We start from the raw sequence: 24,196 nt of genomic DNA, 5'->3' as shown, positions 1-24,196 counted from the left end.
CAAAGGTACAGACCAATGAAAGCCCATAACAGGGTGGTGTTTTGCTTATTATTATTGTTGTGATGTGGGGTTTGTGATTTCAGCTCTCCTGATATAACATGCTGGAGACAGTCTCTAGTAACACTTCTTTATTAAAGCAACCAGACTGAAGACTGGGGAGAGGAAAGCTACATTTATAGGGACAGGGAACTAGCAAGAAAGGATACATTTTGGAGGGAACAATATCACGCAATCACAGTCCTGCCTTTTGGAGGGAACCAATAAGACAGAGGATCCAAATACAGCAGCTTAAATGAACCAATAGTAGCTGTACCCTCTGGAACCAAAAGGCAGTTACTTTACCCTAATGCAAATACAGACAATAATAATACAGATATAAAATCCTTTGACTCAATACACAACAATTATTACCAATGATCAGGGTAGATTTGATTTAAATCAAATTGATATAAATCACGATTTAAATCACTAGTCAGTACGACTTGATTTAAATCACTAGTTAGTAAGACTTGATTTAAATCATTTTTTTTACAGAAAGACTCATTCTTGCTGGTATAATCTTAATATGTACAACCAGATGAAGGTTTCATTTTTGGAATAATAAATTTTCAGAGTAGTTTTCACAGTTATATCAAAAATTACTGATTTGGTTATACTATTAGAAATACATAGACAGATAATTTTGAAATTATTGTGAGGTTTCATAAGTTAACTCTATTTGGACAACTTTTCTGCTGTACTTTATTGGAAGGTGAAAAATAATAATTTCCTTAATAACAATTTAAACAATTTATTTAATTAAAACAATAGCATTATAGCATATCTATCCATGTTTGTTAACTGATGTGATTAAACAATTTAAAAGAAAATTTAGACTGAGTTTTAGCACACATTAAAACAAATCCTTATTTCCTGATGAATAGCCTTTGGACTATAATGTAACTTCAATAGAAAAATATCTTTAGAATTTTTTTCCTCCAAAAGCATTTTATTTTTAAAATCCAATTTAATTTTTTTTAAAATCTGATTTAAATAAAAAAAAATCTGATTTATTTTATTTAAAAAAAACCACTTATTTTTATCCGCCCTGCCAATGATAGTCCATAATGGTCAACTTTTTATTATGATCAAGTCTCCATTTTGAAAAATAATTGTAAAGGTTGTTTAACACAAAGTGTTAAAACATAACCAGAAAACACAGATATGTCTTAATTAGCCATGTCTTGATTAGAAGATTAAACAACTTATTGATTCCCAAATAAATATTTTTTATTGGATGGGGGAAGGATGTCGATTTGCAAATCTACAAAACCAATAAAATCAGGAGAGGAAAAAAATATTAATCCTGTTCATCGTCATATTCCAGACCCTCTAGATGGCAAGTTCTGTGGTGGATCCACGCATTCCTCATTTTCAAAACGATCTGCTCCAAGCGGGAAAGGCGCTGCTCAAAGTCTCTCACTGCAATGAAACAGCATGATTTTTGACTGGGCCAGAACAACTATTGCTTCAACACACACTCTGTAACAACTGGTTTCAAATACAGGTAACTCACATCTTATAGGAAGGTTAAGTTATGGGGGTCCACGTGTATACACAAATATGTGTAAAAGCCACAAACTCCTGAATCTACACCCCTGGGTTTCCTCCACTCTCCATCTATTTATCTCCCCCACAAATTGCAAATCTGCTGTTGTAAACAAAATCTGCCCTTACTCCCTTATGGGGGACACAAGAGCCCTTATAGAGTCCTTTGTACGTTCTCCATCAGTAGGAGAAAATAGCAGAGGCCAACCAGAGAATATTGAGAAGCAAAGCAGCTAGTAAGCCTGATCTTTATTAAAATGTTGCAACAGGGTGCTTCCCTCACATGCAGGAGAAAGGAGGCGGACCCAGAATAAAGGGGTGCCTGCCCTCATATAGACATTTTAAATTGCCTTCTCTGGAGCTCAAGACCACCCCGCCATACATCACACATGCATCACAGAAGGGGTGTAACCCAAGACCACCCCCGACAAACATCATACCTACATCACAGAAAAGGCGGTCTACAGCAGAAATTTGAATGTTGTTGTTTTTCCTGTGTGCCAGGTTATCAATAATGCCTTATCTGATTGCCTTTCCTGGTAGTCTGGCCATTCCTTTGAGATGGTGATTACCCAATTCCTGAGACAATGGGAAGGTTCCCTCACCCCCTCCCTCCTTGCAGAGAAAACATTTGGTCAGTTTAGGAGTCAGAATGGTTTCAGGTCGGTCTTCTTGTGCTGATCTATGTACGTGCTTGGTTGGTACATTTATGAACATTTATTATATATACAGTGGTACCTCGGGTTAAGTACTTAATTCGTTCTGGAGGTCCATTCTTAATCTGAAACTGTTCTTAACCTGAAGCACCACTTTAGCTAATGGGGCCTCCTGCTGCCGCCGGGGCACGATTTCTGTTCTTATCCTGAAACAAAGTTCTTAGCCCAAGGTACTATTTCTGGGTTAACGGAGTCTGTAACCTGAAGCATATGTAACCTGAAGCGTATGTAACCCAAGGTACCACTGTTTAAGACCTTAAATTTTTTATTACATGCAACCACGTAAGTAAAAAAAGTGTCAAATGCGAGTTACCTGTAGTGGCAAGAATGATACAGAAGTAAAAAAACAGGAATTATAGCAGGGTGCAAAGAAGCGAGGAAGCTTTTTTTCTGTTTAGTGTTGCATTCCCTTGGGGGTAACCTTGGGAGCACACCAGCAGTGGGGAAGGGCAGAGACAGCAGTGGGTGTAGCCAAAGCCCCCCCCCCCCCATCTCCCTTTGCAACTTCAATATCAATATGCTCTTGACAGTTACACACCCTCTACTGCTTAATCAAATCCCATTCCATAAAAATGAAAGGTCCTCCTGACTTACATGTGTTACTGATGGTGAACTCGATCTTCTGCATTCCAAGCAGGATCTCATCCAATGTGATCTTTTTTGGTGATTTAGGGAAATAGCGTGGATTGGTTTGCGTCTCTGCCTCCATCCCATCAGATGCATCTTTGGAGGTGCAGGGCCTTTCAATATCATCATCTTCCAGGGGTGGGGTGGGGGAAGGAAAGGGGGGTGTTAGTAACATGATAGTCTCCTTGCTTTGTCGAAATCTCTTGATATGTATCAACAGAGAGCTTGGAATCTATTCGATCATTGTGGATAATATTTAAGTGGGGTACAAGACTAGCTGAGTAGCAGTTGTTTATTGCAAGAGGAGGTGTGTGCTGTAGCCCAAAGAAAAGCTCTAATGCGTAAAGGACACACCGATTGGAACATATTCACTGACTCACTGTGGACAATACCATATGTACTGGGAGAGAGACAAGACTAGCTGGGTTGCCCTTTTTGTTGCAAGCTGGGAGTGGCATACTATATACAGTGTACCCTGTATAGTTCTAAGGGAATCTTTAGACACATATTGACACAAGACACTGTGCATTCTACACTTGGAACAAGTATTGGGCGGGCAGAAGTTGGAAGGTTATAATATACTTTTCTTAAACTGATAAGTATTTTCTTGGTTTTATGCACCAACCTTGACCTTTTGATGGCCGCCGTGTTTTGTCTTGTTCCTGTATTTTTTGTGGTTCTTGAAATTTTTTTGCTTCCTGTTCTTGTACTCTTTTTGCTTCCTGTTCTTGTACTCTTTTTGCTTCTTGTTCTTGTACTCTTTTTGCTTCTTGTTCTTGTACTCTTTTTACTTCTAGTTCTTGTACCCTTCGTTGTTCTTGTTCTTGTTCTTGTTCTTGTACTTTTCTTTGCTCTTGTTCTCGCTCTTTTTCTGATTCTTTCTTTTGCTTTTGCTTTTGCTCTTCCTCTTCATCGTCGTCATCCTCCTCGTGCTCCAGTATATAAGCAACTACCAAAACAGCAAACATGCCTGAATAAATTGCCCACCTGGCCAGGTACGACTGTAAGAAGCTGCCCTCAGTTAAACCACCCCACGTGCATAGAAGGGTTTGGAGGAAAATTGTTTCTCCATTACTCAACCCAACACATCACCACAGAGCCATGGGTGGCAGAGGGAGGGCAGCTGTATTCTCAAAGAAGTTTGCAACGTGCAAAAGTGCTATGCTGGATAAACAGCTATCTAAGGCAAGAGCTTTATTTTGCATCTTGTTCCACATGACACATCTGATCCAGCCAACTGGGCTTCTCAGCCACTTCCCACAAGTAAATCATGTGGACACAGTAAGATGGCTACTCCCAGACAGAGTCTGGATGCACACTATATATTTCAAGTACCCTTCAAGTGCATTCTCCCTCCTTCAAAGAATTATGGGGACTGTGGTTTGTAAATTATGGCGCCCATAATTATCTGATTGCTCTTTAAAGGTATAGCGTGTGCCCAGTCACAGAGAGGAACCCTGCTTCTACTGTTCCACAATATCAAAAAATATCAGCCTTGATTCTTCCAAATTTAGAGCAAGCTTCAGTTGCCACCAGCCTGAAGCCTGCCTGCTATAGACAGGCCTCTTTGCACACCTACGAAAACAGATGAGGAGAGAAGGTTGTTCCACACTACTGTCTCCACTGTGTTCTATTACGTTCTATTACATTTTTATATGTGCTGGAAGCTGCCCAGAGTGGCTGGAGAAACCCAGCCAGATAGGCAGGGCATCATTGTTAGCAGCAGAAGCAGCAGCAGCAGCAGCAGCAGCATCCCAAGAATAAACTCCTGCACAGACTGCCTGGAGCAAACTGCTGTTCCTGGCTAGAACTTGCAGGGGGGAAATAGGACCAAGGTCAGCTCACAGTGGAGCTGGATTGAGTCAGGCTGTATGCAAGACAGTGGTAGTAAGCTAACTGAGGCTGTGGACACATTTCCAGTTTACAATGCAAATGGGTGGTTCTTTTTCTAAATTTGGAGAAAAGCTGGTTTGAGGGGGAAACGCTTCAAAAAACCGTGTTTCATAAGAAATGATAGGAGAGATTGTGACTGATGTGACGTGTGCACGCTGCTTCGCAAACCAGCAGCACACTGGATGCAGGGTAAATGGGCTGGAGGCTTTAAAGCAGCGGTTCTCAACCTGTGGGTCCCCAGATGTTGTTGGACTACAACTCCCATCATCCCTGAGCTCTGGCTTTGCTAGCTAGGGATGATGGGAGTTGTAGTCCAACAACATCTGGGGACCCACAGGTTGAGAAAGGCTGCTAAAGACTTGGATGCTCCCAACTCCACGGGAAACTGTCGGTGCTTAAGGGAGCCATGGTTTGTTCCTCAGGTCCTGGCTCTGACAGAGCTGAGCAACTTTCTGCTTTCCCTAGGCCACAGAGAGGTGTCTTTCTGTACTGCTGAGGGTTCTGAGGACATATCCTGAGGCTTGGAGGACAGGTCAGGGCTATCTCCTCAGGTTGTGGAGGTGAAGGCTTCATTAACTCCTGGGGAACCCCTCTGCTGAAAATCTCCAGTGGGGTAGTGGCTTCTGAAGGTCTTTCAGAGGATGGGCCCTGCATCCAAGTCTTCCCCAGCCCCCAGGGTTCTGACTTCTGAGCCATGTCACCTGGACAGTCCTGTGTTGCGTATGCTCCACAAGCAGCCACGGCAGCTTACTGGGAGGGAGAGAGGTGACTGGCTGGGAGGGAGAGAGCACAACATAAGCACATTGGTGGAGCCAATCCAGCACTCCCGCCAGTACGTTTGCAGCTGACTGACCTCACAACCCTTTTCCCCTCCCGGTAAGCTGCGGTGATATCAGTGATGGGAGGTCAGGTAAATGCTGTCACCCCACTAACTGCTACTGCCAGAGTCCCATGGGGCAAACAACTGATATGTGAATTGTGCTGGGCTATCAGAGCATTCTGGGTTGAGTGTGCTGGAAACACAGGGGTTTCACTTCTACAGCAGTGAGGAAGGGGATAGTTGTTTGTACTTAGGACTTCTCGGTTCTTGTTTCTGGGGACTGCCGTTGGTACTTCCAGCCGCATAGGCGTGGAGGTAGGCATGGGGGCCGTGACATTATCTTTGCAGCAGCTCCAGGCCATTTTTAGCTGTTCCCCATCCTCCGTAGAAACATCCTCCTTTTTATCTTGGCAGAAAGGAAACCTTCCAGGCCCTCTGGTTCAGAGGCTATTGCCTGGTATCCCTCTTCTGCTGCGTCAATGTTGGCATTCCTCTTTTGAATGGGGATCCGCAGCTTTTCCAGCCTAGAGAACAGAGTGGGAGAAGAAAGTGAGAAATGAGGGTTTGCAGTCTTCCTTCCTTCCCTATCTGCCCACATGGAGCCTTTGTAGTATGTAGTGTTTCTAGATATTTACTTCTCTATTTATTTAGGTCTGTCTCCAGCCCTAGTCCTAATCATCTTAGACCCACTGAAGTTCATGAAGGTGAGTAACGTTGGTTTGTGTCATTGGGTCTAGTCTGAGTACAGCGTAGTTGAATGCAACCCTTAAGAGTTTTTCTATGCTGCTTTGCATCAGGCCATGAGCTCAAAGCAGTTTACGTAAAGCAAACATAATAAGATTTACAGAAACCCTTTTTTTAAAAAGAAAACCCACAGTAAAACAAAGTAATTGGTGAAAAATACTAAAAAAGACTAGAGGATGAAAAATAAATCTCAACATGGCTTCCAAAGGCTTGGGAAAACAAGGGAGCCTTCAGCATGTGCTGGAAACCCATCAGAGTCTTAACCATTTTTGCCTTCAAGGGAGGGAAGATCATAACTGCAGAGCCACCACAGAGAAGGCCCTGCCCTGGATGCCCATTTGACAGGCCACATCCTTTGGTGGGACCACAAACAGGGCTGCGCTGCTGATCTAAGGGCTTGGGTTGATTCATATATTAGGGCACCATCCTAACTCCGGCTGGGCAGCATCAGAGTTTGACAAATCAACAGGATTTCAATCATTCCACACTATTCCATTCCCCTTCCCCATAGTTTTCCCCCACCCACCCGTTTCTAGTCAGCATTTCATGGCCTCTGGGCATGATCAGTCCTCATTACCCCTCCTCCCCAAGTTTTCCTACACAATGGGGTTTTTCCTATTTTTTTTTTTATATTTTGGCAAACCTTGGAGTTGTTCCAAGCCTGCTGATACATTTCTCTTGTGCGCAGATGGTGCCATTTTGGTTACATGAGGAACTGCACTCACGGCCTGAACATTGGAAATAGAGGGAATTATATTTCTTTCTTTTCCTTTGGAATTATATTTCTAAGCACAGGTGGAAGCAATTTATGGAAATGTATAATATGCAATCAAAATCCTTTTTCCTCAATATCGCCTGCTGGAGCTTTGAAGGTCCCCACAAAGGAAAAGGCAAGCCGTTTTAGTTGAAGCATTTAAACTGGTTCCAGTTATAATCTTTTGGAATTAATTCTTTCAGTGCTGAGAAGGGTCCCCCCTAGAATAGCTTTGAACAAGCCTTAAAGAGCAATAGACCCAGAAATCACTAACAAATCCTAGCTACACCTCAAGTGTGTGAGTGTGTTTTTCTGTCTCTGTCCCTCCCTCGCTTTCTCCAGGAAGAGTTTACAGAATGCTTCATTGTCACAAGAGCAATGTCTAGAAAAGAGAAGCATTTTAAGATTTAACAAATTTACTGCCCAGCATCTTACCAAATTGGGAGCACACACGACCTAACATTGATATGTTAGGTATTCATGTACATCACTTCTTACTGAACGGTGCAGATGATTCTAAGGTAAAAGTAAAGGTACCCCTGCTCGTACGGGCCAGTCGTGTCCGACTCTAGGGTTGCATGCTCATCTCACTCTAGAGGCCGTGAGCTGGCGCCGTCCGAAGACACTTCCGGGTCACGTGGCCAGTGTGACGAAGCTGCAGCTGGCGAGCCAGCACCAGCGCAGCACACGGAAACGCCGTTTACCTTCCCGCTATAAAGTGGTACCTATTTATTTACTTGCACTTAAGAGTGCTTTCGAACTGCTAGGTGGGCAGGAGCTGGGACCGAACAATGGGAGCTCACCCCGCCATGGGGATTTGAACCGCCGACCATATGATCAGCAAGTCCTAGGCACTGAGGTTTTACCCACAGCGCCACCCGCATCCCAAAGGATGATTCTAAGCACACCCAAATAACCTATCATTTCACATTGCCTGCAATTTCTAGAGGATTCTGTGTTTTCTATATTTCACCCTCCCTCTCCCAGCAGTTCCACTCATGTCCGGCACTTGGTTAAGAAGAGAAATAGGAGTTCCAATCTTTGGAGAGTTTAGTAACAGCAGCTGGTGACAAGTCCCTCTATGCAATTAGGAAGTCTCGTCTCATCTAGGTCAAAAGCACCAAAAGCAGGTTTCCAGTCCTATTCATTTATAATCAAGTCAGACTAAAAATATAACAATTATGGAAATGTTAACAAAATGAAAGAGAAAAGCATCAAACACTTACTCTCATAGAGGACCTCTGGTCATCTAATAGGTGGGCCAGCAGAGGGAGGTGTCACAATGAAGGTCATGTCACTGTTACCTTAGCAACCTGGGTCAGCCAGGGGCATTGTTACTCTTAATATGAACACAGGTGCTATGGTTTCTAATTCATTCAGTTCGTTATGCATATTTTTGCTTTTCATTCAGGCAAAATTTGCCCATGTGCCTGCTACACATAGCAGAGTTTGTTTGTGTATATAGGGCTTATGCAGGATGTCACCACCACATATCCTGCAAATGCCATTTTAAATGTCACTTCTGGCAATGCACATAGGGATTTAGAACAGCCCAAAAGCAGCAGCTGTGCTGTGTTGGCTGGCATCCATCTGTCTCAGAAGAAAATGGAAGAGTGCACCTTCAGGGCTGAAGTCAAACTGTTGGAGAGTTACAGTGCCTGCTGTGTCTGTAGAGAGACCAATACAGGAGAGACATGTTTTGTTCCAGCTGGGGCAGATAAAGGTGTCTGGTTGTGCTGTGCTGTTGCAGAAGCACCATGGCATTTCTTCTCTCTGTGTTCCTCCCAGCTGTCATTCCTCCTCTGGCCAATGTGGATACAGGACCTGAGTGTCTGTCTCCAGCTACTGGGATTGCCTGCAAGGGATTCCCACACGGCAGAGTTAATGTTGCCAGCATTCATATCACATCTGCAGACTGAAGCCAGCTCCCCATGCAACACACCCTTGGAGATCCTGCAATCTTCCATTCTGTGGACATGGCCAAGCATAGACCTTGCTGAGACACAAATGCCAACATACGGGGAATGGGGCTTTGGAGAGCACATCTTTGAGATTCTGCAATGCCATGTGATGCCCAAAATCTTCCTGCCATGCCGCATGTGGAAGGCATTTAGGCATTGCTCCTTGCAGGTGTTAGTTGCCCACAAATCTATATGTGTTACTGAAAAATATAGAAAATGATCTTTCAGTTATACATCTTGGGGTGAGCTCACTACTCTTTGGGCAAAACCCCATGTATTTGTGGGTTGTGGGTGCATGTATGAATCTACTGCCCTTGATGTGACATTTCTGCTGCCATTGGACCTTACTGGCATCTAATTTTTTTTGATGATCAATCAAATCCTCACTTGGCCATGAAGCCCATTGTCTCTTAGCCTAGCCTAAGAGGTTAATTAAGGTGCTAAAAGTGGAGGAGAGGGATCTACGGCAGAGCTCCTTGAAGAAAAGTTGGGAAATAAATAAGATCTCAGGAGGAGCAAGAAGCCCTTGTCTTTGTTGCCACCATTTGCGAATAGTCTGGGTAGAACACGCTGCTCAGTAGGGGGTTGAAACTGCGTACACTATGCACTGTGCCTTTTAAGCACATTCGAAGCAGATTTCCCCCCTCAAAGAATTATGGGAACTGTAGTTTAAGGGTTGCTGGGAACTGTAATTCTGTGAAGTGTAAACTACAGGGTCCAGAATACTTTGAGAGACAAAACGCATTTGGAATGTGCTTTCAAAGCCCAGGCCTGTCACTTATTTCTCAGCCGAAACAACTTCATAAGCAGAAGGTGGGAGCGAAGAACTGTGTACACTCGCGAACTTACGGGCGCGTTTCCCCTGTACACAGACCCTTCGCGATGCTAGAGGCAAGTCGCTTGCCATTGGTTTACGAGGGACCGCCTTCTACCTTCTGATTGGTGGTAACTTTGTCGTTTCGCGCTCTTGATTTGCTGTGGTCGAAGAAGGGCGGGGAAAAGGAAAAGGTGGGCTCTTGCTTCGTTTCTGATTGGGCGCTTGAGACCTCGTTTCCTCCCGGCCTCTGAGGTTAGCGGAGAAGACGCGAGCTGCTTCCGCCCGCGTCGCTCTTTTCCGCGCGTGCGCACTGCAAGGGGGCAAAGGATCTTTTGATGTTGAGCCGCGCGGTTCGCCTGGGGTCGCGTCCTTTGGGGTTTCGTGGTTCAAGCCAAGCGGGGAAATCGTCTCGTGCCATGGATCTGACGCACCTTCGGAAAGACTACAGGGGGGACGATGAGGTGAGGGAGCAGCATTAAACCCCAGAACGTGTTTTTGCACTGCAGCGTTTCGGGGCCAGGGAATGCTGAAGGACTGAGTGCCTCTGAGCTTGTGCAGAGTGCGCGGCGTTTCTCGGGCCAGCGCTTAGCCTCGCAGTTTGCCTTTCGATCCGAAAAGAATCGTAGCGTAGTAATAAAGGTGTTGTTTCTGAGCATATACAGAGTGGCTGAGCATATATAGAGACGCTCACTTGTCTTAACACAAACAGATGCTGGAGGTATAAGAGAGTTGTGGAAAAATAGATGCCCACTATCTATTACATAATGGTCTGAGGGCCTCACTACCCAGTTTGTATTTGATCTAACGTATTTCAAATAGATTTAACATATTTCATATAGGCGTCAATTTCAGGTGGATGTCTATGTGGACATCTAAAGGGTTTACGTTTAAATTTGTATACTGATGGTTACTTTACCTACCTGCATTGTAGTCTATCATTATTGGCATATTATTATTTGCCGTTTCTATTTTTTCCTCTTCTCTCTCTTTATTTTTTCAATTTTCTTTCATCTTTCCTTTTCCTTCTCACTAAATTTGCAAGTAAACTAATAATAGAATCTCCTTGATGTTTGAAGCTGTGAACAAGAGATTAGATCAAATTGAAATTGCATTTAGAATCCCTTTGAAATCACTGGGGCTTACATTAGTCATGGCTTCACATCTAATTTAGGCTGGAACCCACCCAAGGCATCCAAAGCATATATTAAGAGACAAGGTAGAGAGCTTTTGCTTCAAACTGAGCACTATGGGACTGGGTCCAAAAGCTTGGGTGGGTGTGTCAATTGATAGATGCAGGCAGGTTTGGAGGAAAGGGTCAGGTGATGATTATGGAACCATGAAGGCTGGGAGGATGATGGAACAATTGGGGAATATCAAAAGGAGGGAAGGGGAAATGGAAAGGGTTGGTGAGTTTACAATAACACAATAGGTGGTGGAGAAGCAGTAGGATATGACACACTGACCACATTTTGGAAATGAGAAGTGATAGATGTGTGACTGAAAGGGGAGAAGAACTGGCGTCAAACGGTGTAGCCACCTGCTAAAAATGTGGGTGTTTTTTGTTCCCATCCCAGGCCTTTGAGGAGAAACATCTGACCTCCCTTAACCCTATTAAGCAGTTCTCTGTATGGTTTGAAGAAGCTATGAAGTGCCCATCTATTGGGGAAGTCAATGCCATGTGCTTAGCCACCTGTACTAGGTAGGAATCATTGCCTGATGGCTTGTATTCTTGTTGCTTTATGGGTTTGGGGGACCCGGGGCCAAAGTAGAGAAGAAATATTTCCCTATCTACAAGCTGTGTTTATCTCTTCCCAGAGATGGACGGCCTTCTGCTCGGATGCTGCTTTTGAAGGGGTTTAGTCAGGAAGGCTTTCGCTTCTTCACTAACCATGAGAGCCGGAAAGGAAGAGAGCTGGTGAGTGCTACTTGTACAGAAAGATTATCGGAGAAAAGTTGAACCTTTGTAAACTGGCACCTCAGATTTACTTCTGTGGAGCTGACACTTTGAATCCAGGCTTCTTATTTTTTAAGTGAAACAGCAACAATCCTTTAGGATATCTACATTTTGTGACCAATATCAATTATGCAAAGTTAGGAAAGTTGCAAATATTTGCCTATTCTGCTTCCATTTTGCTGTGGGAACATACATAAGCACCTATGCAAGCTACTGAGGGGGAACTGGAAGTCTCATAGAAGCTATCTATGGCGTCTCAGTTTTTGCCGGCTCAGCAACAGGTGACCCTGAGCTAAACTGGGCCAGCCAAAGGGTTATGAGTACAAATTCCTCTTCCTTCTGCAAATAGACAATTCAAGCAGCAAGGAGCAGAGAGAGAAGCTGACTGAAAAAAAAGTACGACAAAAAACTCTTCAGTCTAAGAACCTCCTTCCATATTATCCTTGCCTTCTAGCTTAGGGAATCCAGGTGTCCCTGTGTAGACACCATATGTTTAAAGCACTTTCCCCCACCCCCAAATAATGCAGGGAACACTACCTTTCACACAGCTACAATTCCCCACAAACTACAGTTCCCATGATTCTTTGTGGGAAGTCACATGCTCTGAATATATTATATGTACACAGCCTTAGTCAGCGGACACGGCAACTTTCTTTTCACTGTTGCTTTTCTCACCATTTGCAGGATTCAAACCCATTTGCTTCAATGGTCTTCTACTGGGAGCCCCTCAATCGCCAGGTAAACTGTCTTCTCTGCATCTACTGAAAAGAAGTCCTGTAGTCAAACTGGAAACCTCTGTAATACATGGGGTGGGTGACATGGTAAGAGGCGCTTTGGTGAACTTTTGTCCTGGCTGCTCCTTTTCATTTTCCCAGTTGCTGCTTATATGTGCTGAGTCTTACTGTATGTAGCCAGGTCTTGAGCAGATGGACAAGGGCATGATCTTGCTGCAGCTGGAGGCTCTTCCTCTTTGGCCTGTTCTGTGGAAGATGCTGAACTCTGATCTCAAGTATGGAAGGGACTGAAGTGTCGGTACTTGAGTTTGCTTCAGCTCTTCTTGTATCTCGTGAAAATGAAATCATCCCTTTGGAACAGCTCGGAGGGAGTACTGTAGTTATCCTCTCTGGTTTGTAGCAAGTCTGCATTTTGGAACCAGAAACTGCTATTCATTGCCGTGTGTCTTGTTCTTTCAGCCACCTCCTCCTTACTGTCTTTCAGCTCCCTTTCCCAGCTCAGAGAGCCACCAACACAAGCAGGGCACCTTAAAATGTGGCCATGGGAAAGACTCCCATAGAGACTAGAAGCCGTGTGCTTTCCCTCTCTGTGTCCATAGAGAGGCCATAGAGTCTGTGGGGTGTGAGCTTACTGTTCCTCCTCCCTCAAGATCTAATGATAGACAGCTGTTCCCGCCACTGCAAGGCAAGAAGCAACATGCTAGATGGAACGAGGCCATGGGCCACATCTGGGCCACAGGCATCCAGAGGTGTAGAGTGGGAGAAAATAACTTTTAATTCATCATATTTGGTTTCATGGACAATAGACCAAAAAAATGACGTGGAATGGGAAAGTTTGGAATGAGCCTGTTTTTAACTTGGCAATTTGATGGGTTTAAGAAGTAAGAGGGAGTGTTTGCCTATGCAAGATTAAGTAGGTGGAAGGAGAAGAGACTTTTTTTGAGCAGTACTTCACACAGAAAACAAGCAAATCAGAAGAGTTGGAATTGTCCAATTAAGTTTTAAAAATTAAGTTTTCCGTCTCCACCCCCTTCTCTTTTCTCAGTTAATTCCACCATATTGGAGAGGAGCTTGGGGTAACTATGATTTGAACTGCACAGCAAAGCCCCCTTACTAGCACATCCTCACTCTGGTCTTGTGCTTCACATGCTTTGAACTGAATTGCTTGCAGGTACGGATTGAGGGCCCTGTAGAGAAGCTTTCTGAGGAGGAATCGGAGAAATACTTCTATACGCGTCCAAAGAGCAGCCAGATCGGGGCTGTAGTGAGTCGTCAAAGCACGGTGATTGCGGACAGAGAGGTGAGGAGCTGCAGGGTTGGGGCTGCCCTTTCTTGAACCAGCGTTGGGGGTGGGGAAAGTGTTGAAATATGCCTTTTCATGATAAGCTGGAGAGCCTGGGTGTACATTGTCAGACGTGGTAACAAGAATATTAATCTGTAAACGGGTATCAAAACTTCCTTAACATAGAGGGTTCTCAAGGTGGACTGCTTGTCATCAGGGATATTGAAGAACAATTGCAAACATGGTTCTGCACAAAAGTTGAAAGCTCCTCCACAACATAGGCATTCTGTAGTACAGGGGTGGGGAATGTCTGGCCCCTGGGCTTCATCATTTGACTTGCCGGGCCATTTCAGCTGATATTTCATATGATGTTGGATAATGGTAGGGCTCGGCCAGAAGGCTCTCTGATGGCAGTACCTCTATACCCCCTGTGCAAAGCGCTGTGCAAGCCATGCTTTAAGAGCAGCTTCCAAAGACCCCTGCAGTCAAAAAAGCTCAGGCAATTCACAAATGGGCAGCTCAGATTTGGTGCGGGAGATGGGCTAGAAAGGTTCCCCAACTCTGCTACAGTAGATATCCAGTGTGTTACGACTTATTGTAGTTGAGCTTGAGTTCTTAACAGCCATTTTTAACACAAATAACCTTTAGATTTGTCTGTAATAGGTATGGGGGTATAGGTGTTTGAGTTTCTTTGGGGGGGGAGTGTCTGAGCATCACCAGCCTTTCTTCTGTGAAATGGGGTTTTTTTTGGTGGCCGTGGCAGTTCCTTAGAATCCACATGTTGTGGATTCCTGGCATATATCATTACAGTTTACCTTGCAGATCATTTGGCTGGAAGGTGGGATATAAAACTTTTAAATAAATTTGTAATAAATACATCTTTATTGGTTTAAAATACAATCTAACAATAAAGGTAAGTACAATGGAGTACAACACCCATCCAGGCACAGAAAAGAAAAAAAGGAAAAGAAAAAAGAAAGAAAAAGAATTCTCTACATCAAAAAGTACTAAAAGTTTAAAAGTAACAAGAAAATGAAAATAACAATTAAAAGTATCAGATATTTATGCAACATCATTTCTTATCCAATAATGTCTTCTGTGAAAAGCTTCCAATCGTTCTCATTATACTTTTTCTATTGAAACTTTTAAATAAATTAATAGTCTAGTCCTAACACCACCCATTATTGTCCCTTGGCATCCCTTCCCTCCAGTTTTCAGCTTACGACATGCTCGTTAGCCATCCTTACAAAGTGCAGATTATCCGCAAGCCTCTCTATATCCCCAAATCACCTAGTAGATTGGAGTTATTACCAAGCTCCCAGGTAGTTTCCTTTTGACGAAAAGCTTCACAGCCCTTTTCCTCTTTTTGTTAGTATTTAAGGAAGAAAAATGCCGAGCTGGAAGAGGTGTACCGAGAGGCTAAGGTGCCTAAGCCAGCATATTGGTGAGTCAGGCCTCGGTGTGCATTCTGGCCGTTTGGTTTTCTGTATATTGTTCCCCCTCTCTCAGTTGTTATCAGCCATAGATCCAGGACGTTGTTTTCAGAAACTTGTGATCTTTTTTACAGTGGTGGATTGGGCTGGTTGGAATAAACTCAAGCCAAAGGAAATTGAGGATTGTGGTGTTGTGGCAAACACCACAGCAGGGATTAGTAAAGGTAAAGGGACCCCTGACCATTAGGTCCAGTCGTGGCCGACTCTGGGGTTGTGGCGCTCATCTCGCTTTATTGGCCAAGGGAGCCGGCGTACAGCTTCCGGGTCATGTGGCCAGCATGACTAAGCCACTTCTGGCAAACCAGAGCAGCGCACGGAAACGCCGTTTACCTTCCCGCCAGAGCGGTACCTATTTATCTACTTGCAATTTGACGTGCTTTCGAACTGCTAGGTGGGCAGGAGCAGGGACCGAGCAACAGGAGCTCACCCCGTCGCAGGGATTCGAACCGCCAACCTTCTGATCAGCAAGTCCTAGGCTCTGTGGTTTTAACCCACAGCGCCACCCACATCCCTCTACATACAGCAGGGATTAGAGAGTAGCTAAACCTCTTGATTTATTTCCGCACCCCATGAGGTTTGTTTATATAGCTCTCACAGCCCTATTACCAATTGGCGAGTTGGTGCTTTGTTGTTTAAGGGTTCTTTCTTTCAGTCTTTTTATCTCTCTCTCTCTCTTTTATCCCCTCCAGGGGAGGCTACATCTTGAAACCAAAAGTCATAGAGTTCTGGCAGGGCCAGACAAACCGTTTGCATGACCGCATTGTTTTCCGGTACCTCCAAGACAGCAGTGCACCCTTGAAACCTATGACCCACAGAGGAGAGGACAACTGGATCTACGAGAGGCTGTCTCCTTGAGAAGCTTTTAGAGTTCACCCTCTCTCTTTTTTAAGTGCCAAATTCTTTGTTCCCCCACTTGCCTCTCAGACAGAGCACCCAAAGAACCGCTGGACAAAGTCATAGACTGGGGAGACCTGGAATTGAAATCCTTGCAGTGCTGTTCAATCAGCTGCTAACTCTCAGCCTAGCCTACCTTACAAGGTACTGGTGAGGATAAAGTGGTGGTAATCTCTGTGTAAACCATTGGAAGAAAGGCAGGTTGAAGCAGCCTAAACATTCTTGCGGAGAAGGGCAGTGCAAACATGTAGCATGGGCTTCCTCCTACACAGAAAGCACAATCCCAACCATTCTGTTTTAATTTTGAAATTGTTCTTTTTTATTTTGGGGCCCGCTAGCAGCACTGGTTCCTACAATCCCTGAGATCAGTGTCCTTGATTATTTTGTGTGTTTGTCCATTCCACCAGCAATCTCGCTCTTGCATATGCACTAAGCATGGTCATTTTTGAGACTATGTCACATTAAGGAAGCACAAATCTCTCCGTCTCTCAAACTGCATGTTCTACTTGAACTGTGCAAGCATTTATTCTGATCTAGAGAAGGACCTGACCCAGCAAGCCACTGTTTCAGGATGTTGCCTGTTTGACTAGCAATCTCACGAGATCTGGACAACAGATGCATAGGAAACAGGGAAATAAGTTGGCATACATATATCCTCAAGCATGGTCTGCACTTTATTTAGCCTCAGTAATTTTCCTTGTAATTGGGTTGCAACCTGGGTGAGGCCCTCATGGATCTCTGAGCCCTGTTAAAAGGTACCTGCCAAATAATAATAATAATAATAATAATAATAATAATAATTTTATTATTTACACCCCGCCCATCTGGCTGGGTTGCCACAACCATTCTGGGCTACTTCCAACACATATAAAAACATAATAAAACATCAAACATTCAAAACTTCCCAGTACAGGGCTGCCTTCAGATGTCTTCTAAAAGTTTAATCTCCTGTTGCTTATCTCATATATTTGGGCCCTGGAGGTAACAATATTTATGTTCAGGGTATGACTGCGCTACATATTTTTAAACTATTCACACATTTAGCTAACATTTCTCCCAAAGCATAAAACCTTGGGGATTTTCAATCCCCTAATGCTATACTTTCCAGAGTTTTGAGGTGCTGGTGGGAGATTATTAATTACCTGCCCTTCAGCCTAAGGTCACAGGGCAAGTTACAACATTAGAACACAATATTAAAAGCAGTTTAAAACAACTTCTTGACTTTTTCAGACTGGTTTAATGCTGTGGCTAGCAGATATATCTGTGTGGTTCTGCATTAGAATGGAGCAGATAGGCTTAGTTCAGTTTCTATAAATTCACTATATCAGGCATGATTAGAAGAGGCTTGTGCTCTGTGTTGAAGGGGACCCGGATTCTGAAACCAACAAAAATGAAAATTGGGAGGTCTGTTAAATGGGCAACCAAGATGGAGTTGGAAGAGACCTCCCAAATCGTCCAGTCCAGTGTGCCCAGTGCAGAAGATGCAGTAAAACAACATAGGCACACATATGTGGATTCTGGTGCAAGGGCTGGGAGTGGTGGAAGGGGGATAGACCAGCACTTATTAGATGCTTGTGAAATTACAACCAAGGGTGTGCAAGGACTATAAGTTCAGGATCTTAAAGGGGTGGGGCTGTGGTAACACATACTTTGCATGCAGATTCTAGATTCAGTCCGGCTGAAATTGCAGAGAGCTGCTTTCAGTCAGCGTGGACAGTACTGAGCAAGATGGGCTAATGATCTGAATTTGCATAAGGCAGTTTCCTATGTCCCCATGAACTAGAAAGGCTTAATGGGGGGGAAGACAGGTGGATGTTCTGTCTTCCCTTCCTTTTTGCTTCTGATTTCACTGCCCCCACATATTTTCTGACCTTCAATCTATAAAAGCTAGGAACTCTTTAAAACAAAAAAGGCCTGAGATACTTGGGATGTGGAAATCTGACCTGGATATCAGATTCCATGCTTAACTGACAGTCCCTGGGACAATCAAAGAGTTTGGGTCCAAAGTTGATCTTCCATTTATTTAAAGAGGGAGGTGATTTCCACCAAGCTTTTGCAACTGCAGCCCTTCTACTTCACTTGCCAGGCCTCCCTAATCCATAGCAGATGGCTGTATGGTGGGAAAGAGGCAGGAAATCCCCGTTTCAGTAACATTCATTTTGAGGAACTCCTGTTCCTGCCTTGAGGTGTTATCTCCCAGTGTGACAACTTACATGCGCTTTGTGGTCCTTCCGTAGACGAAACTGGAAGTGCAATAGTAAATACATTAGTCACTGATCCTAATGGGTCAGAGATGTGCTTTGTTGTGTGTGTGTGTGTGTGTGGTGCTCTGTTAATGTTCTTTGTGAAAGTCTTAAAAGTACTGGATATTGTCTTGATAATTCCTGTTGTTGCTCTGTCTGGGCAGTCCAGCGTCTATAAGTGCTGCTGTGTACCAACTTTTGAGTCTGTGCCTATGTACATTTGGACAATAAAAGTTCAGCCTAGTGAATGATAGTTGAAGGTGAATGTGGATTAATATTAACTTCTGTCCTGTTCCCTCCCACAAAAAGTGTATGTGTCTTCTTTCCTGCCTCCAGAAGTGGTGGGGAACATGTCATGCTCCTTCTGGGGTAGCTTCCCCAATTTTGGTCCCCATCCTGCCCTCATCTCTCACCTGTGGCTCCTAGAACTGTCAACGTGCGGCAGTGGCCACACCCTGGGAAACTGTGTTGACTAGTTGGCTGGCTGCCTAAGCCAGGTGAGGGTAGCCATTGGGTCTCAAGCCCTTGCTGAGTTAGTGAGGGGCAGAAGTGGCTCATCAACCTGGAAAGTTAGCCCATCTACTGTAGGAGAAGGAAAACTGATCCTAAACCAATACTCATTCATGAGAAAGACTTGAGGTGTAAACGCAGAGGGAAAATCTGTACCCGTTGCCTTGCAGTACATCTTTAGGAGAAGAAAAAGTGCTAAAGAGTAAATGCTTCACAACTCTGAAGTGATGACTGCCTACGGTTGGTGAAAATCATATGCTGAAACTAACCCCAGGCTAAAAGCAAGCAATTTAATCTTGGCAACTTTAAAAACTTCTCCAAAGAAACTCTTAAGAGAACTGGTAAAAGAGGTTTGGATTCAGCTGACGAATGCCTGAAAGGAGGGAATTCCAAAGGGAAACCCCTGCGAGTGTTTGTGGCCTTATTACATAAGGCACAACCGGTGAAAAGTGGAAATACTGGATTTCTCTTCTGGTTTTACCTTGTCATCTACCCCCCCTCCCCAAGCATGCTGTTCTTCTACATTCCACCAGGGGGAGTTAGCATGGGCTTTTCTCTGGTGTGCAGCCCAAGTCAAGTATTGGTTTGCTCTCTGTTCATTCTTGGGTTGCCTCCCAGTGAAACTGCATCCCTGATAACCTTTTGCCCACTCTCAGCTCCCGGCACATATTTGCCTTTTCAGTCATTGCTCCTTCGCTTGCTAATCGAGGGCTAAGATCTGCCAGAGCAGTTCACGTTTGATGATGGGATTCCCTAAAGCCTGGGAGAGCCCCCTTCTGCCTTGCCTTTGGAAACACCCGTTTCTGGAATCCTCCTGAACTTTCACTTTCCTTGTCTTAGCCTGAGGCTTCACGTTGTCACTGCGGTGCCTGGAGATCAGAAGCATATCCTGAACCACGCAAAGCAATAAACAAGAGAACAGCGTCCCTGATCATGTGTGAAACCATGCACACAGACACACACAGATCGCTTGTGCATTTGTGAATTAGGGAAGAGGTCCCAAGTTGGAAGGTGTGGGTTCCAGTAAATCTGAGCCTTAGTGCATCAAGTTTTAGAAACGTAGGATGTTTTATTACTAAAAAGTGATATGACATCTTAAGAGAATCGATGTAGTGTTGTGCTTAACATTGTTAACTATGGCCTGGAGAACTAGGCTTCAAATCCCCACCCAGCCTTGAAGCTCACTGGATGGCCTTCAGCCAGTCACCATTTCTCGGGCTAACCTACCTCACAAGGTTGTTATAAAGATAAAATTGGGAGAGAGGAGAACTATTGAGATCTTTGCAGGAAAGGTGGGATATAAATGTAATAACTAGTCTTTTAAGAGACCAATCAGGCCATTCTGCATATTTCTGACAGAGGGTTGTGTTGCATCTATTGGCACATTTATTTAGGTGTAAATCCCATTGAACTACATGAAGTTTGCTCTTGAGTAAACCTACAAGGGACACTGATATGTATGTCTTGCTTTCTCCTTCCTGAAAAAATGTAGTGCCTGGACCCCCCCCCCCCCAGTTAAATATATTATAAATATGTGCCCACTTTGTGAACAGAGGTGTAGCCAAAGTCAGTGGTCTCTGAAGTACATTGCTAATGAGATACTTGAGCTGTATAGAATCCAATTAAATCGCAAAGGGGTAGTGATGTGATGCTCAAATCTGTGCTGGGTTTGATTGTAGGAGACTTCACATCACATTACTGCTGAGCCAGACAACCTTGGGCCTAACCTCTACCTCCCAGGGTTGAGCTGAGGTCATAATGAGGCGAACACTGTACAAGTTCCTGGTACACTGTAAAAATGTGCCACAAAGATGATTATCCTTTGCCCGTGGGCCTTCGAGGAGGCCTCTTAATTTTGCTTCCTGCTTAGCTGGGACCCTGGAGCAGAACTGCAGGACTCTTGGCCTCTCCTTCAACCTACACAGTGAGGTATTTGCAAAGAGGAAATGCTGGGCCTCTTAATATCAGAAGAGAGGATATTTTAATTCTCCACCAGGATTTCATGCCTGCATTCAAAAAGAGCTGTTAAGCTTTGTGACTATACCTTCGTTTTCGTCTGGGAATATCTGCTAGTGGTTCAGAGCCAACAAGAAAGCTTTCTCTGCTGCTTCTGGAAGACAAGCAGTAGCAATGGGCCCTGTCTCTCCCCATACACTGAATACAAACTGCATAAGAAACAAATGGAGTAACAAACATATTGGTTCTGTACTGAGTAAGCACGCAAGTAGACCCATTTGCCAGGCAAGACAGTGTCATGCTGAGGGCACAGGGGAACACACTCATTTTCAATGTTTCCCTGATCCTCAGATTCTTGTGTACAATAGCATGATGCATACCACAACATACACAAATGCCTGGTTATTAAGCCCTAGTCTGTACATGCAAACAGTGGTGCAGAAGAGAGAATGATCTGAAAACACTTTGGATTGCAGGTAGGTGATTGCTCCTCCGTTAAAACTTCCTTCAAACAGAAATCCACCACAGCAGACAAAGGGCTGGATCTGTCTTCCTGCTCTGCTGACTTTCTGTTTGCAGGATTGTATTTTTAATGTTTTTGAGGGCTTCAGGATGATTCTGAGGTCAAAAAAGTTTGAAGAAATTCTTCTGTAAAGAATTTTTACTTTGCACCAATGTGTAGGTACAGTCCTCCCTTCCCCAAACTGGTAACCTCCAGATAGTTTGGCCTACAACTCCCATCAGCCCCAGCCAACATGGCCAATGTGAAGGATGATGGGAGTTTTTAGCTGCATACATTCTTTTATAGCACATTCCCACCTCGAAAGAGTCCTGGGAATGGGAGTTTACCTCTCACAGGGCTATGACCCCCAGCATCCTTAATTACAGTTCCCAGGGTCCTTTGGGAGGAAAATGTATGGTGTATACACAGTTGCAGTCCAAAAGGTCCAGGCAGGAGGGCATGCCAGGTTGCGGAAGACTGGCCTAGGAGTTGTTTCTTACTTTGTAGTAGTTACCAGGTGCTCAGCTATGAAGCATTATGTAACAGCGCAGTGAAAATCTGCACTTCAAGCTAAACTGACTGAAGTATTCATTTGAATCCAAGACTTTGTCCTGAAACTTTTTTTCACTTGTTAGGATTTCTCCCTGAGATATGTACGGTTCTAAAAGGGATGGATGTGTGTGTCTCAGCACAAGGTGAGTGCCTTTCACTTCCAGATGGCCACTTAAAGAGATATGGGGCTTGAAGAGTTTTTCAGTCAGAGTTGTGCCTTGTCCCCCAGTGCTGCCATTTCTGTTGCTGGGAGAGCAGTATCCATGCACACCTCTTGTTAGAAGTGCATCAGGGATCATTCATCTAGTAACCCAATGGTTAATTCTGTTTACAGTTAGCCAGCCAACCAAGAGGGTGTTGGGGTGGTGTTGCCTAGCAACCAGTCTGAATAGCATGATATTTGCTGAGGTAATTCCTACTCTGATTGGCTGTGGAGGTCTGAGGGAGTTTTCCTTATACGTTAGTTGAATATCTTTCTGCTATAAACAAAGGCTGTAAATAAAACAAAACCTCTCTGTTCATTTCTCCTCATATTTTTTGTGCCCCTAACACAAAGAGGAAATAAAGGTAGATGGAGTAGGTTGAAGATGCATCTGGACGCAACTGAATAGACCTTTTTGTAGCCTCTAAAGCAGAAATAGCTTCATAAAGAACCTGTTTGAAGCACACACACACACAGCTGGGTTGGGTCATATTTGAAACTAAACAGAAATAAAACGGGGACATTTCAGTGTAAAGAAAGGCTATATTGTATGGACGTGCTCTGTATTGAATTCTTGGATGTACAACCCTGCCCCAATCTGCCCAAAGGGGATTGTATTTCCTGCAGCTGACACTGTCCTTAGAATCTATTATCAAAACAGAACACAGTAAGTTCTTTTGTCCCAGGATGAACTGACCTACTACACTCCTTTGATAGCATTGGGAGATCAAGGTATAAGGATGAGCTGACCATGGAAACAACTCCTCTCTCACCCCTGCCATTGGGTGTGCTGCTGTGATGTCATAGAATAATCACAAATTAATTAAAGAGAAGGCTATATCAGAATGGTGTAAAACAGTCCAGCCACTTTAAATAATATGAAAGATCAGTGGGAGAAAGAAGACAAAGAGGAACTGGGGGGCAGCGGGGATTCCTAAGGATAGAAAGGTCTGGAGGCTGATGATATGAAAGGTGATGGGGGAGAGAAGGCAGCTAACATACTGGCTCAAAACAGATAGTCAAAACCTAGCTGTAGGTCTTAATCATGTAAAATCAACCCTTCCCTTAAATCATATAACATTGTTTGTTTCTCATGTTATGATCACAACCCTGTCTGGGCCCGTGTTTGCATGCAACTACTTACTAGGGAGACACTCTGTGTATGCTCAGAGACAATCCCATCACTATAATTTATCACAATTCTCAGTGTGGTTTAACAGCCAATCCCTCTTCACAGGGAACTCTGGGAACTGTAGATCTGGAAGGGAATTAAGGGTTTCCTAACAACTCTCAAAACCTTTAACGAATTATAGCCCCCAGAATTCTTTGGGGGAAGCCATGACTATTTAAAGTGGTTTCAGAGTTCTTTAAATGTATGTTGCAAATGTGGCCTAATGCTTTCTCTTGAGATGGGTGAGGGTGAGGGAAGTTTGTCCTTTTGGATCCCAATATATATGGGGCAATGGTGGGGACAAGTTTTTTGCAGCAAGCAATTCTTGCCGGTTAGGAAGACAAACTGTGATGAAGTTCAATGAAACTGGTGTGCAAAGTTCAGCAGAACAGTAGGTTTTTATGAGTATAAACTGAGGTTGATAGGTGAGTTATTAATACAGTTCTTCACAGCAAATGTTCACCTGACTTACCAGACAGCCTTGGCAGGGACTGACTGGAGGCAACTGAACTGAATGTGGGAAAAGGACAACCTTGAATTCAATGTGCGTTGCCATCATTTTCAGAAGTCCTTTCCTCCACTGTAATGGACCTGAGTTAATATGGTTTGGATTGAATTGGATGTTTGCTGGCATTTAGGTGACACTTTGAGCAAGGACCCTTGAACTTGGATATCAGGCTATGAAGTAAATATGAACCAAACAGTCTCTCCCTGTGTATCCCCCAAACAAGTCCTGCACATACATGCACAGAGAAGTGGCTGGTACCAGAGGCAGGATCTTTTT

At 44.0% G+C, this 24,196-nt stretch overlaps 2 protein-coding genes across 3 annotated transcripts; one reads left to right on the top strand and one right to left on the bottom strand.

The window, feature by feature from the left end:
- Positions 1–1,244: 1,244 nt before the first annotated feature.
- LOC308462109 (uncharacterized protein) lies at positions 1,245–8,465 on the bottom strand. 2 transcript variants are annotated; one of them, XM_080979514.1, is made up of 5 exons: positions 8,368–8,465; positions 5,894–6,167; positions 3,556–3,879; positions 2,898–3,059; positions 1,245–1,461 (listed from the first exon to the last, which is right to left on the bottom strand). In XM_080979514.1, the coding sequence occupies exons 2-5, from the start codon at positions 6,003–6,005 to the stop codon at positions 1,340–1,342; spliced, it is 720 nt and encodes a 239-aa protein (XP_080835640.1). In that variant the 5' UTR covers positions 6,006–6,167; positions 8,368–8,465; the 3' UTR covers positions 1,245–1,339. The 2 variants fall into 2 exon arrangements, with proteins under 2 accessions (XP_080835640.1, XP_080835641.1); XM_080979515.1 differs by lacking the exon at positions 8,368–8,465 and adding an exon at positions 7,031–7,110.
- Positions 8,466–10,196: 1,731 nt separating this feature from the next.
- Positions 10,197–18,772, top strand: PNPO (pyridoxamine 5'-phosphate oxidase). Its single transcript, XM_080977834.1, has 7 exons — positions 10,197–10,380; positions 11,494–11,618; positions 11,735–11,834; positions 12,558–12,611; positions 13,779–13,907; positions 15,263–15,333; positions 16,072–18,772. Exons 1-7 carry the CDS (start codon positions 10,255–10,257, stop codon positions 16,235–16,237), a joined length of 771 nt encoding a protein of 256 aa, XP_080833960.1. The 5' UTR covers positions 10,197–10,254; the 3' UTR covers positions 16,238–18,772.
- Positions 18,773–24,196: the final 5,424 nt, after the last annotated feature.

Source organism: Podarcis pityusensis, assembly GCF_964106645.2.
Source record: "Podarcis pityusensis genome assembly, chromosome: 13".
NCBI classification, from domain to species: Eukaryota; Metazoa; Chordata; class Lepidosauria; order Squamata; family Lacertidae; genus Podarcis; species Podarcis pityusensis.
Note: the sequence above shows the minus strand (reverse complement) of the source record. Positions and strands in the feature narration are given on the sequence as shown.